At 42.7% G+C, this 14,221-nt stretch overlaps 1 protein-coding gene across 1 annotated transcript in view; it reads right to left on the bottom strand.

Moving 5' to 3' along the window:
• Window positions 1–8,316: 8,316 nt before the first annotated feature.
• The window catches only part of KCNH1 (potassium voltage-gated channel subfamily H member 1), a 169,222-nt gene continuing 163,317 nt past the window's right edge, over window positions 8,317–14,221 (bottom strand). Inside the window, exon 11 of the mRNA XM_041477121.1 lies at window positions 8,317–9,271. Coding sequence (XP_041333055.1) covers window positions 8,423–9,271 — 849 coding nt within the window. The 3' untranslated portion in view covers window positions 8,317–8,422. The remainder of the gene's footprint in view (window positions 9,272–14,221) is intronic.

Genomic DNA, 14,221 nt, shown 5'->3' with positions numbered 1-14,221 from the left:
ACAGAGAGCAGCTAATCAGCCAAGGTCTCCTCAGCCCCAGTGCTGGGGCACAGTGGCTGCTTCCCACTGGGTGAGGGGCCCAGTGCTCTCCCCAAGTTTTGGTAGGGTGTCCTGAGCATTGCCCTGCACCAGGCACACACACTGCTGGGTCACGCTGAACAGGAATAGTTTTGATGTTTCCTCAGTGCTCTGGGAGCAAATAAAACCCATTGCTATTGCACACATGTGTGAGGGGGAGGGATTTGCTGATTTGCTGCAGTTCAGTCCCACTGGCTCTCACAGCACAGAAGAGCTGGTTTATGCTGGTTGTCTTTACTCCGTTGCAAAAAAGGACCAGAGATAGAGTGCTTCCAAGTTTAACATGGATACTAAAATGTACCACAGAGCAACTAAAGAGCCTCCATTACCAAATGCAGAATATAAAACTGTGTAGGCAGCATTCACCTCCCCATAAGCCGATGCACTGGTGGCTGTCCCTGGAAGTTCCTGCTGCTGCCCCAGGACTGCACACCCCCTGGCAGGGGTCCCCAGCAGCTGCACACTAATTCATAACCAAACAGAAGAACCTGCAGCTATTTCTGAGAAAAATCCGAAGCCACAGCACACTCCCTGTGCTTTAGACACCTTCTGTCCCTGCTGTGAATGTGCTCCCAGGTGGAGGGAATGAGGAGCAGGGGCTGGTGCAGGTGGGCCTGAGGCTGCTCACAGCTGCTGCCCAGCTGAGCACAAGGCTGGTGGGCAGCATGCAGAACATGAGTCTTTGGCATGTAAATCTGGGCAAAAAGTGCTCTAGTTAATTATCCTTGGTTTGAAATGCTGTGGGACTGCTGAGGGGAGAGAAACTCTGATGGGGAACATTGTGTGGCTGGTGTTACCCCTCCTGTGCTCACTGAAGCTTGGAGCACTGCCAGAGAGGCTGCAAAGAATGCAGGAGCAAAGAAAATAATAAAAAACTCAGAAAATGAGCACAACAGGCTCTAGAGACCTCAAAAAAACCCAAACAACCCAAGCCAAAAATCCCAACCAAAATAAAACAAAACAAAAAATACCCCACACAACAAAACAAAAAAAAAACCAAGTCAAAGTACATGCCTTCACTATGGTAATTTTCCCTTTTCTACTAAGTATAAGGACACTGTATAACATAATGCAAAAGAGAGCTGGATTTTCAGGCTGGCCAGAGAAACAACGCGAGTGACGAGAGCTCCTGTCACACCACATACGGCAGTGGATGCAGAAATGGTGTTAAAAATAGCTCCTCATTGTGCTCCTTGGCTGCTCTCCGTACAGTTCCGCCCCAGCTCGGCAGTCTGAAAGCTCCTGCTTTATTGTTGTTCTTTTGGAGATGAGATTGACAATCCCATGGAGTGTCTTAGTACAGGTGACAGCCACGTTCACCAGACCCTTGGGTGAGAGGATGGAGAATGAGCCACAAAAAGCTCAAAGGGCCCAGGCTGACATCCTGAAAACTAAAACTTTGTATGAACTTCCAGCATGGCTTCTAGCCTGCAGGAATGACTGCTGAGTGTGATCCTGTCACATGTGTCCATCCTGATCTGAAAGGATCTCCCATTCCCATGACCTTTGGTTATCCTTTGCTGAGGTAGCCCACAAAATAATATTCATTGCTGCCTGTTACAGCAGTGTCACTGCCAGGGGCTTCCTCTGTGGAGTTTGTCTTTGTGTGAGTCCATGGTGAGGTCACTTTCTTCTGCAAGCAGATGACAGGAAAGCAGAAGGTTCTTTGATCTCTGGTTTCCATGAGATTTGTAAAAGTTCTCAGATACTGCAGCAGTGAACACAGGCTAAAACACAGACCAACTACAGACATGTGTTCCTTCAGGACATGGGATGATCATTTCAGACAGGTCACAACCTGGTGACCTCTGGTGATCTCTTTTTGCTCAGCAGACACCTGGGCTAGACTGAGGTCCACAGCAGGGGACACTGCCTGGGGTGTCAGGATATTCACTTTAAAGAGCACCTGAGTTTAGTTTACAGTGAGCCTGGAAATGTGAATCCTTTTGCACTGATACACAGCAGAAAGAAATCTGAAAAACAACCTGAATCATTTACAACCAAATCAATAATATCCCACTGCTCCATTGATAACACTTGAGATACAAACCAACAGCAACAAAACTGCTAGCCAGAAGTTCTAGGGAGTAATTTAAAACCACCTTGCTGATCTTATGAGCACATATTCAACACAGAGAAAAGCACACCGAAGTAACTGTAATGTATAAAATAGTTTATTACTATAATAAATAAAATTAAACTTCTTTTTTTACAAATATTATTTGTGCTTGTTTAAAAATGTTGACTAGGGATATCATTAATGGAGGTGGCTGCATTTGTATCTGAAACATTCCCAGACAGTGTGTATACATACATACATACACACACTGTCTATCTACTGGCAGCTGCTTTGCTGACCACAAAAATAGTATCTACTCATTCTCTGTTTCTAGTCATGCTTCATTGAACAAAGTGACAAATGCAAAGAAAAAGAACTGAGAGTATTTGGTGGATTTCTGAAAGGATAAAAACAAGTGAAGTACATTGAAAAGCGCCAAAGCAACTGCATTAACTGCATATCAATCAAGTGTCCATGCAGTGGTGGCTAAATATTGAAACGCAGACAGGTCTCCAACAGATGTACAAATATTGATTGCATGTAGGTACAATATTATAACACATTCATTGGAAAACGTGGTGTTTCTTTATATAGCAGTTCATCCTGATACAAGATTATTGAACTTCTTTCATCTACAGCTAAAATGATTCTTTTTCTATGTTAGTGGTCACAGATTTAGTGGGAAGAAGAAAGAAACCCATGAGCCTTTCAGAACAGTTAGTGAAAACCCCGAACTGTTTTGTTAATATTAGGCATTTGGATCCAGTTACAGAGATATTCTGGGATTACACATCAAATATGTTTACACAACACTCAACAATCAGCTTAAAACAAATTACAGTTGCAGGTAAATTCACATTAGCTTTGTTGATCTGTAAAAAAAAGTCTCTGAAACACTTTTGCAATATGACAGGTTGGCTCCCTGATATACAAAAGTGTTTAGACAATAGCTATGTCTCTTTGTTTTATGAGGGCAATTGGAGTAATTAATTATCCTAATAAGAAGGCAATAAGTGGAGAAAGAAATGTGATTACCAGCAAGTGATTTCCATTAGATTTAGAAAGCTAATCAAAGTGCTTCATCTTTAGGCAACACTGTAAATACTACAGAACATTAAGAAGGAAGAAGAATGGAATGACAGTTTGAATTATATCACTTATGAAAGGGTCTTAAGGCTAAATGCTGGATATATCTTATTGCAAAAAAAGCTTTATTTTTATTTAGTTGAATCAATGCTTCCCACAACAATGTGGTCAAATGATGTCAGATTGGAGGATACAGTATCCTACTGTGTCTCACCTCAAATTTCTGGAGCTCCCCCTGCATGGGACTCTCTCTAAAAGGTTTGTCTTGATGTATCACAAGTGCAGCAAAAACACAGACTTTGTTATTGCCAATACACCCACAGGAGACTATGTGGAAATTAAAAATTCAGTAGAAGATGCTTTTTGCCACCTAACACCAGGACAAGAAAGCAGAGGTGCAGCAACCATGTGTTACGCTGCCCGTGAGAAGAAGGATAGGCTCAGCACCTTTGAGACAGCCCCTGGTACCAGAAAAAAATGAATCCATCTATTCCACCATCTCTCTTGCAGGAAAAGCCATGAGAAACACTACCAGGGCAGCTTGGCTTCAGAGATACTGTGAGCAACCAACAACAGTTTATGAGCCTTTTCTCCACCAACTAGGATACAGCATTTTTCCAGTTCCACATGGATTTCTCTTTCCTGACTATCACGACTCTCACCAGATCTTCTCTTAGTCACACTGTTTACCAGACTCACAGTATGAAGTTGAGGCCAGCTAGAATAATCATGGCCTTAAAAGTTCAATGGTTAACAAACAAGACACTAACAGGACACTCAGTGGATGTCTACTGGGAAGATTTAAGCTCCCTTCTTGGACTGGAATCAATGAGGAATGTGCTTTTACTTAACAGAAATGCAATCCATAGACTTATCTATACATAGATATTATATATATATGTGTGTATGTACACGCATCTGCACAAGCGTAATCATACACCTTGTTGTTTATATAGTAAAGACAAATTATGTAGTCAATTTTTTCACAGATTGGTTAAGAGTGATTGAAAGTATATCACCAGATAGTCACAGTAAGTATCTTGTTCAGTTCATTAAAGGGAAGTGCTGTAGAAACAGAACATCGCCTTCGAAGCTGTTAAACAGGGTGTTCGCTGGGATTCAGGGCAGAACTGTGGAAGAGATTTAAAGGAAGAATGGTGTTTTCAAAAGTATACTTGTAATACCAGACAGAAGTAAATGTATCTGAACAAGGTAGGGGTGAGGGCTGGGGTTTGCTTTTTTAATCCTTTTTCATGTGCTGCGTATTTGTTTTCTTTGTAACCATTTATGCATGAACTTTCAGAAGTTCCCATTTGACCAAATCATAACACAGGCTCCTTCTCTCAACTACCTTCTTTTGGCTGAAATTTAATTACACCATATAGTCAAAATGGAACACATCATCCCTTTTAGAATGATGCAGGTAGTTTAGCAGGTTGTTAAAAGGCAGAAGCACTATGCCAGAACACTGTTAAAACTGAGGCTTTGGTTTTTGTTTGGGTTTTTTCTTTATACTATCTACAAGCATTTGCTTGTGAAGGGGCAGAGTCTTATTTTCAGAGATCCTTCATTTCTAAGCTGGAAAGTAATTTAAGTGAAAAGGCTTGGCCAACATGTAGAGAGGAACAAGAGAAAAAGGAAAAGCTGACAAATAAAGTCAAAGAACTGATAACAATTATGATGGGTCCACATGCCATCCAGCCATAGGCATCTGTCTGAGTGTAAGGCTCAGTGGAGAAGGACGGATTTGTAACACAGGGGCTTTTAGCCACTCTTTAAAGGAAAAGTGCTGCATCAGCAGAGCCTGAGCACCATAGCACAGGTTCAGATTAGTCTGGGGTTCGAAGGAGTGGGCATGGATTTGTTCATTTTTTAGCCACTCAGTAGTCCAGGGAATCCAAACACCAAAACTCATCCTAGACAGTATTTCTTTTTCAAATTCTCTTACAACAAATGCAGGTTGCTGAGAGATGATGCACTCTCTCACAACCAGTTTTAGTGCCTGACAGCTCATAATAATGGGCCTAATCTCAGTTACAGCTGTACAGGTCTGACTGACACTGACTCCTGTCAGGGCTCACCTGGAGCAGACACCCTGAAGGTGTCATTGTAAGGAGCAAGCAGAGTTTCTCTGCTATTTCATGACAATAGCAAAGTTAAATTTGGCCATGATCTTCAAAGACATTAAGTTTTAAATAGAATTCAGGCGTGTGTTACAATCTTTGAGGGCTTTACAAATAATAAATGTCTTTATAGGCCATTGTAAGAGCCTGAAAAAAGCCTTACAAAAGGACTGGGTTCACCCAACTGTTATACAGGGTGGGGAGGATTTTGGTATCATTCTGAGCATTAGGCTACACAAGGAGCATCCCCAGAAAATGGGGACTTGTCTGCCTTTGTTCACAGGCCTGGGTAATTATTACAATTAGGGGGCTTCTGGTGCTGGTCCTGCTGGGATTCCAGGCTGGGCAATCAGCAACAGCAGAATAACCTTTAACATATCCCTGAGGGCACACAAAAATATCACTGAGAAACATCTATTCAGTATCAGCAACAAAGGGCCAGGTAACCTGCATCTGCACGTTTACTTATAGGTTTGCACTGCAATTCTGGAGATACTAGGCACATACTTGGGAGGTTGTAAACATTTCCTCCCTTGTCCACCTGGGATAAGCTCAGGTCCATGTCTATCCAACTGCAGGTAAATGGGTGACACTTTCACAAAGGACTTGCTAAGACCTTCAGCCTTTCAAAAATTTTATGAAGAAAAGTGTCGTGAATATCATGCTGGTGAGGAATTTGCCTGGATCAGGAAACTGATTCCAAGGCAGTCTCTAAAAACTTGCTGGAAATCAATTACAAATCCTTGTGTATCAGTACTCCTGGGGTTTACTTAGGTAGTAGTTACTGTCTAAGAAGACTAGAAAGAAAAAAAAAATCATGACAAAGTTTCTCACAGAAACTGTGGATGGATGGGTTTCTGTGGAAGCCATGCCATTGCTGTTTCAGATAACTGCTGCCACTTACAGTGATTAAAGCAGCAAACACAAACAGCGTGGCTTTGGTCAGAGAACACCTTCCTCATCACTGCAGGTCTGCAGTGAGCAACTGTAAAAGACACCAGGTACCACTGAAAAAACCTAAACATGGAACCAGAAATAAGTTAAGGAAGTAGCTTCTTGGTTTCAGAGCAACTCACTTCCCTGCTTGCCTTTTCTTGTGGGAGGGAAGAAGGTAACCTACAGATATGAACCTGAGAGTTGTTTCTCAGGAGTATTTCAATCCTTGGATATGAATTCACAGTCTGTGGGCACCTTCAAAGCAAACCAAGACAATAAAAGGCAATCCTAAACCACCTGCCTCTGGACTTAGAAATGGTGGTGCCACACTTGGAATAATTGTTATCTTTGAGAGCAAGGGCAGTTACTGCAGGAACAGGTAGAAACAAACACTCTTGACAGCAGGACCTGAGCTGGGAGCTTTGCACAACACAGCCTCACCACTGTGCCAGTCATCAGTGGACGTCCCAACTCCCCAGGGATGTCTGACACTGTTCTGCATTGCACTGTGCAAGCATCAGGCCAGCCAGCAGAAATCATTACAACTGATCGTGTTCCTTGCCTCTTCTGTACTTAACATGAACAAAAAATCTTCCCCCCAAAAAATCCTGTGTTTCTTTGTAAATGACTTAGTACCAAGGCAAAAGAATGAGACTTAACACACTCAGTGTTAAAACCTGTTGACATTAAAGATGAAAACCCCTTAAAGTGTGGTATGGTACCATGTTTCTGAGATCTAAGCTACTGTTAAGCAGTGAACATACCAGATCTGTGGAGTGAATATATTGTGAATATATACCTGTATCCCAAGGTGAGAACACAAGTCATGATACCATCTATGCCACCCTATATGAATAATGAAGAATAGTTTTGGTAAAGTGCTTCAATCTTCCTCTGAAAAAAGTTATGAAAATATAAGTTTTGGAAACATCTCCTTCTTTAAGAAGCAGATCTCTTTGTTTCCTTGCTACAATAGCACTTGCATACAGTAAGCACTGTATTTCTGCCTCTACTATCCATTTGCTTCCAAGCTAGATTAGATCAGGAACAATACATCTGGATGTAGAGGAAAATGCCACCATCTAAAAATGTTAAAAATTCTGTGAAAGACTTTGGCTTCAATGAACATTATCAAAACAGAAACTTCTGAATAATAATTTAACAAGAATTAAAAGAGCAGATTCATAGCAGAACAGGACATAAATGCCACAGTATATTTTCATCGGGAAGCAAATCTGCAGGACCTATTACTGATGTTTCAAATACGTTGTGCCGAGGGCTGCTCTCAGATACACTGCACACCCAACCCTCCAGCAGCTGGAGTTAAAAGCAGAAGTATCAAATGTTGAAAGACATCTGAGGCAGAAGACAAGTTTTTGAAAAAACAAAAAGTTTTGAAAAAAACATATCCTTCATTCAGTGAATGACAGTATGGAAGATCCCATGTATTAACAGATCTGAAATACTGTGGCTATTTTTGAAAATGCTGCCAAATGTAATTTTTCCAGCAATATGTCAGTTCAAAATTAAAAAGTACAATTTTTTTTTCATCTGATTAGCCCTTCCTTGACTACCCAAAAGAAACTTCAGCACACAATGAAACACTTGTCCTCTACTGCTCTTTGCATTATTACAGCTTTATGAAAATATACTGTGACATCCAATGTGCTGTAGAGGTGACTGAGACAGTGACAGCAGCAACAAAACAAAAAAAACAAACAACCCACCAAACACTGAAAATATAAGCACCCTGGCAAGTGCTTATTCATATAGGCATAACCCGAGCTAAGGATATAAGGCATGCTCCAAAAACCTCAGAGATCACCTGGGGCTCACGGGGATGGCTGCTGCTGTCAGAATTCTTATTCCAACATCCCGAGGGAGAGAAGGGGTCTGGGGAGGGAATGAGGACAAAGGGTGGAAAGAAAAACTTTAGAAACTGTACCCTTGCTGTCAAAAAGGCTTCAAAGTCAGCTGCCATCTTGACATGAGGTTGCAATTCCTGTTACCATACCTTTTTAGACAGAGGGAACATGCTTAGTGAACGGATCCCTCACTTGTTTTCAAGAAAGATTAAATGTAAAGTGTTAGGGGGCTGTTTCTTTGTTTGTTGGTTTGTTTGTTTTTAAAAAGAAACACCTCAGCTAGCTCCAAACACGTCTTTTTCTGATTCTGGAGACTGGGGCCTTGATATTTCAAACAACTCCTGGGGTGACTGGGAGCTTCTTCTTGAGGTTAATATCCTAAGTATCTCAGCAAGCTGGTTTTCTATATTGGTCATTTTTGTGTTTAAAGCCTTGATGTCCTCTTTCAACTCATGCTTCACTTCTAGCATGGTGGCCTGAAGAGTCTGTTCTGGGATGGGATAAAAGGAATGCTTGACCTCCGTGAGGACCGGGCTGTGGTCCTGCGGGCTTCTCGTCTCCCCAGCGTTATCCAAGCGCAAGTCACTTTTTGTAATGCCACTGTCACAAGAGTCTGTCTTCTTCAGGGTAGCTTCTCCTGAAGCTTTAGTTCTCTCAGGTAAAGTCTCCATGGACTCTGCTTTAGAGACCTTGTTCCAGTCTTCACCCTTCCCACAGGCTTCCTTGAACTTGGCCCAGCCTTTCCGCCGGGGGTAGTCCCCCGGGACCTTGCACGCCGCATGGTCCGATGGCGGAGCCTGCAGCTTGGCCTGGTCGGAGGCCCCGGAGGTGGAGGCGGGCTGGTACGACACCGGGGTCGCCGGGCTCTCCCGAACGGTCACGACGCTGGCCTTGACCACGGCGCGAGCAGAGGATTGCTCCCCCGCAGCGTTGCCCTTTTCCACATCCAGGTCCTCCGGATCCCGGCCCCTCTCCGCTGCAAGCCGCGCTTCCTTCTGCTGCCTGAACCTCTGGAACAGCCGCCGGACCGGGTGGTCTGGGGGTAAGATCAGAGGTGCTTCATTCTTCCTCTTCATCCTCTCCTCTTCTTCCCGCTTGACGTCGCTGATTTTCCGGAACACAATCTACAGGGGGAAAGAGATTTCACTCTGTGATTAACTGCACACTTATTAAGGGGGAAAAGTTGGAGAAAGAATTATTTGAAAGAATCTATTTTAACTGAGAAGTGCACAACCTCTGCACATTTGTAGCAACATTTTCAAATGTCTTACATTGTGTGGAACATGGTTTATTTCATTATTTAAGAGCAGACACCATCTGTCTTATAACACCAGAAAGAAAAAAAAAAAACAGAAGAAGAAAAATACTTCTCCAGCTCTGACAGGTCAGAGCAAGGCAGTGCCATTGTAAATATAATGATTCCAGGAAGATACTTGTTCTATTTTGCATTAAAAAGTGACTTCTTGTATTTGTTTTCCTGACTCAATGGTTTAGCACCAAGCTTCTAATGTTACAGAGCCGTTTCCATCAGTCTCATCTCAGAGCTCACTCACTGCAAATGATCTAACACTATTTTAGTGCAGCTTGGCCATTTGTGGTGCCAGTACAGCAAATACTACTCCAGACTTTTCAACAGCCCTTTGCAATGTGCTTCTTGCCCTCCCTCCCACATATTCTTTTAGAAGCAATGTGCAGTTTAAGGATGCAAAGCTTGAGTCAATCCCAAAGCCAGGGGCACAAGGACAATGGGCTTGGCAAGACATGGGGAAGCTGCTCATGGCTTCATTACCTCAGAAGCTTGCAGAGCTTCATGTCTTGATTTATCTCTATTTCTATGCAAAAGAGAACATTTTTGCACAAAGAAGTATTAATTTTCCATCTACCCTCCTAATTATATCTTCCTGAGCCTCTAAGGCTAAGTGATCTCTATAGGAGCAGTCCAAGGATCCCACAGTACTGAAAAAAGCCTCACGGTGTCCCAACCTGTAGTCAGGCAAGGTTTTTTCCTTGCATGTGATGGAAATACATTCCCTACAAAAACTCTGTGCAATTTACATTAATATTGGTATTTTCCAAGCCAACCCAAAAACTCCACCCTGGCACTAATGAAGAACAAGTAGCCTTGTTTGAAAATGAGAGGTCCCCAAACCTGAAGTTTGCAATACAGAGGGTAAAAGATGCAGCCCACAGCTTCTACTGAACACTGATATCTAATCCCTTTAGCTGCTCTGGGGAAAATCCACTTAAAGACCTTATACTTCAATGCAGAAATAACTTCGAGATTCAAATCATTATTAGGAAATGTGTAAATAAACCCATCCCTCTGTTGCAGACAAATTTAAATTCTTCACTGGCACACACAAAATGAATGTTTCTCCAGACTCCAATGCTTCTTGACAGTTTTGTCATTGTGGAGCAGGGAAAAAACCATCTTAACAGTGCGTCTTTGGAAGGTAGAAGTTGTCAGACTTGGCAGCATTTCCTAAATACAAAAGAATAAAATTAGCAGGAAGGATATTTTATTTCCAAGCTGTAATTAGGAAACTAAATATGAGATAAGAATAAGAAAACGAGATACTTTACAGTCTTTTTTTTCTTCCCTCCAGGAAATTCACTCTGCAATGAGCTCAGTAGAAAATGGACAAAGCATTGTAATCCTTAGAAGTGAAAGAATAGGACTCACTGGGAAGGGAATTCAATGCAGTCCTGCAGGCTAATGGCTTCCCACACACTGGCAGTTTCCCACTTTACCTGAGGGATGAGTGTCAGCCCAGTATTAGGGCAACTGCCTTGCTCGCTCTGCTGCAGCCAAGTGGTGCCAAGCAGGGTCTCAGAGAGTCACTCCAGCAGCATCCTGAGGCTGACTCTGGGAGCACAAAGCCCCAGCAAACCAAGGAAGCCACCTGACCAAGCCAGGTCAATTTGCCCCTGCAAAATTCTGTGCCCTCAAGCCTTCTCTCTCCTGGAGTTTGTATGTTAGGTGTGGGCATCCACATCTGTGCCAGATGTAGCTAACAGGGCTCACTTGGTACATGAACATGTTGTCTTGGTCTGACCTATGGATTAGGACTTGCCTTAAATGCTCAGAAGGTATGTATGACTGGCTGGTGCAGTGGTCACACTCACAGGGACCATCAGGGAAAGCTTTTCAGACCCAGAGGCCAGGATGCTTTGCCAAGTCAATGTCTGAATCAACCCCTGCTCCACACAGCGCAATCAGCACAGTGTCTGGAAAGCACTGGAGCACCTCTCACTACTTAATGACTGGTGTTTGCAACATACATGGGTAAGTTATGTGACAGAAGCTGTCTCTGCTACAGTACCATGCAGGAGAGACAGCAATGAGCAAGTCTCAAGCAATCAATCCCATATTAACAGCCTGGCCCAATCCATATTAGCCCCAGTCACTGCACCTCAAGCAGTTACTAGCATGATCTCTGTGGTGGAGGACACAATAAATCTACCAGCAAATGCAGAAAGATGAGCACTGATGGACAAGCTGTTGGCAGCACTTATCCACCCACAGCCCCCACTGCTCTCCATGGCACTGCCTCAGTGAGCCCTCCTTGTGGATGCCAGCCACACTTGGCCATGGAGGAGCTGCCATCAGCCTTCCCACTGTGTGGTGGTCAGCTTAAGACACCCAAACACACCTTCACTGCTTTGTTTTCAGGAGATCTAACTGCAGCAGGAACAGAAGTGTATGTAGAAGGAGATGTATAAAACTTGCCTTTGCCATGGGTACTGCTACCATGCTAACAAGACCCCTGATTTCCCTTTTCCACAAGGCCTTACACCAGCTCCAAGGGAAGTACACCAGGGCAGCAGCCACTGAATGAATGCAGAAATGCAGCCCTTGGGTCTCCCACCCTGCTTGACGTCTTCTACAGATACACATTTATGTGACAAGCTGTGCTCATGCAGCACAGGTCAAACATATGCACATTTGCCAGGGGACATCCCTCCCACTCTTGGGTTGGCTCCTTTTAACTGACTCCTGAGACACTGGAGAAACAGCTGTCAGAGAGCAACTTCTCTTTGGGAAGCTCAGACAAAGCTGTCACTTGTCTTCCTTTTTGCAAGTTCCCCAATGCTGTATTTTCTCCAGACAGCTCCATATTTATGTTGTAAGTAAAAATATTATAGCTATGCAAAACTCAGCAGTAATGGAAAATGCATTAATAAACTCCATTTTGGATTTTTTTTCTGCCTTTTTTTAAGATTAAGTGCTCCTTATAAATAAAAATACACATAACTTTAAAATGGACTCTTTTCTTACAAATGCTAAGGAAAATACTGTTTTCAAGTGGTTTATCTTCAGCAGCAGCCAAGTTATTCAGAAAATCTGGTTGGTACGCCAGTGGATGTACACCTGCTCCCACAAGCAGTAAGAGTACAAAGGAAAAGAAAATAGATTTCATTTGTTTTAAGGAAGAGAAGTCTGGACCTACACAGAAATTTTCATATGGAATTTGACAGGGCTACAAATACGGACCTTAATCAAAGTTAAAATCCAAAATATTGTGGCAAAGATCGCAAGATAGCTTTTAGAACAGTCCCTTTTTATCTCTTTCTCCAAGCATTCATGTCTGTCTGGGAAAGGATAGAGCTTTATACCCCCAAAATCTCCTAGCCCATGTATCATACCTTGCTCACACACAGGGAACTTCACAAATTATACAGTTCTTAAGAACACTGCACTCTTCAAGAACTAAACACACAGGCCCCACAGAAAATACCTAGTGGGAGAACTTTAACAGTATGTCAAAACCAAAAGAGGGACAAAGAACCTGAATTGAGATGAAAGAACATGAGATTTAAACACCAGGCCTAAGGCTGCGTATTTCACACCTCCAATCTCAAATCTCACTTCACAATTCTGCTTTTATGAAAAAGGTGCTGAATCTTGTACCTCCACAGGGAAGCTGCCCAAGCTGCCAGAAGTTGGAGTATTGTGGAGGTATTTGCCAAACCTTGAAAAATAGCTGTGTTAGGCACAGATTCTTGCAATCATATGAACACTTAACCAAGGCATGCACTGATGATGATGATGACTCAATAACAATTTCATTTTTTTGGAAAATTCACTCAGAGACAAGTGGAGAAATGTGCTGACATGTCCTGGTGCACTCCTGCTCCCCTATGTCCCTACAGACCTATGACAGAATGCTCTCTGTGACCATATTCCTGCCTGTGCATGAGTCCTATCCAAGAAAGAAAGACAGGGTTACACCAAGCAACCAAGCACTTTTCCCTTTCCTCAGTATTATCCAGTTGTGAAGTCTGAAGTGACTTCGGGTAAAAACTCTGCCTCTTTTGAATCATCGTAGAATTTTTCGAGTTGTATTTCTAGAATAAATTTTTTACAGATTAAGGTCTAAATATTAAAAAAATGAGGCAGACATAATTGAATACTTGGTTGTGAAACGTGGAGTACCCAGCACTGAAACCCAAGCATCATCTAAATAACAGAGCATGGACATTATTTGTGAATATGACTTTCATAATTTTTTTATGATAAGACCAGGAGAACAGATGGCAATGTGACCCCCAAGATTAAGGCAGGCCATAAGATTGCTCTGAAGGGGCTTTTCCTGGGAGGAATCTTGTTACCACTAGATTGCGTCTTTTAGAACACCCAGTTTGATGGCAATAAAGAATCCATCATGACATCTAGATGAAATATTGCTTCAGTTTTGATTCAAGGCTAAGTTTCATAGAATCATAGAATGGTTTGGGTTGGAAGAGACCTTAAAGATCGTCTAGTTCTCACCTCACTGCCATGGGCAGAGACAACTTCCACTATACAGGTTGCTCAGAGATCCAGCCAACCTGGCCTTGAATGCTTTCAGGAATGGGGCATCCCCAACTTCCCTGGCAACACTCACAGTAAATAATTTTTTTCCTATTACCTAATCTAAACCAACTCTCTTTCAGTTTGAATCCATTCCCCTTGTCCTGGCACTATAGGCTCTTGTAAGAAGTCCTTCTCCATCATTCTTGTAGGCTCCCTTCAGGTACTGGCAGGCTACAGTGAGGTTACCCCAAATTTTCTCTTCTCCAGGCTGAACAAT

This window comes from Pyrgilauda ruficollis, unplaced genomic scaffold (assembly GCF_017590135.1).
Source record: "Pyrgilauda ruficollis isolate IOZ18807 unplaced genomic scaffold, ASM1759013v1 scaffold4, whole genome shotgun sequence".
Lineage (NCBI taxonomy): Eukaryota > Metazoa > Chordata > Aves > Passeriformes > Passeridae > Pyrgilauda > Pyrgilauda ruficollis.
This window is presented reverse-complemented; position numbering and strand designations above follow the sequence as displayed.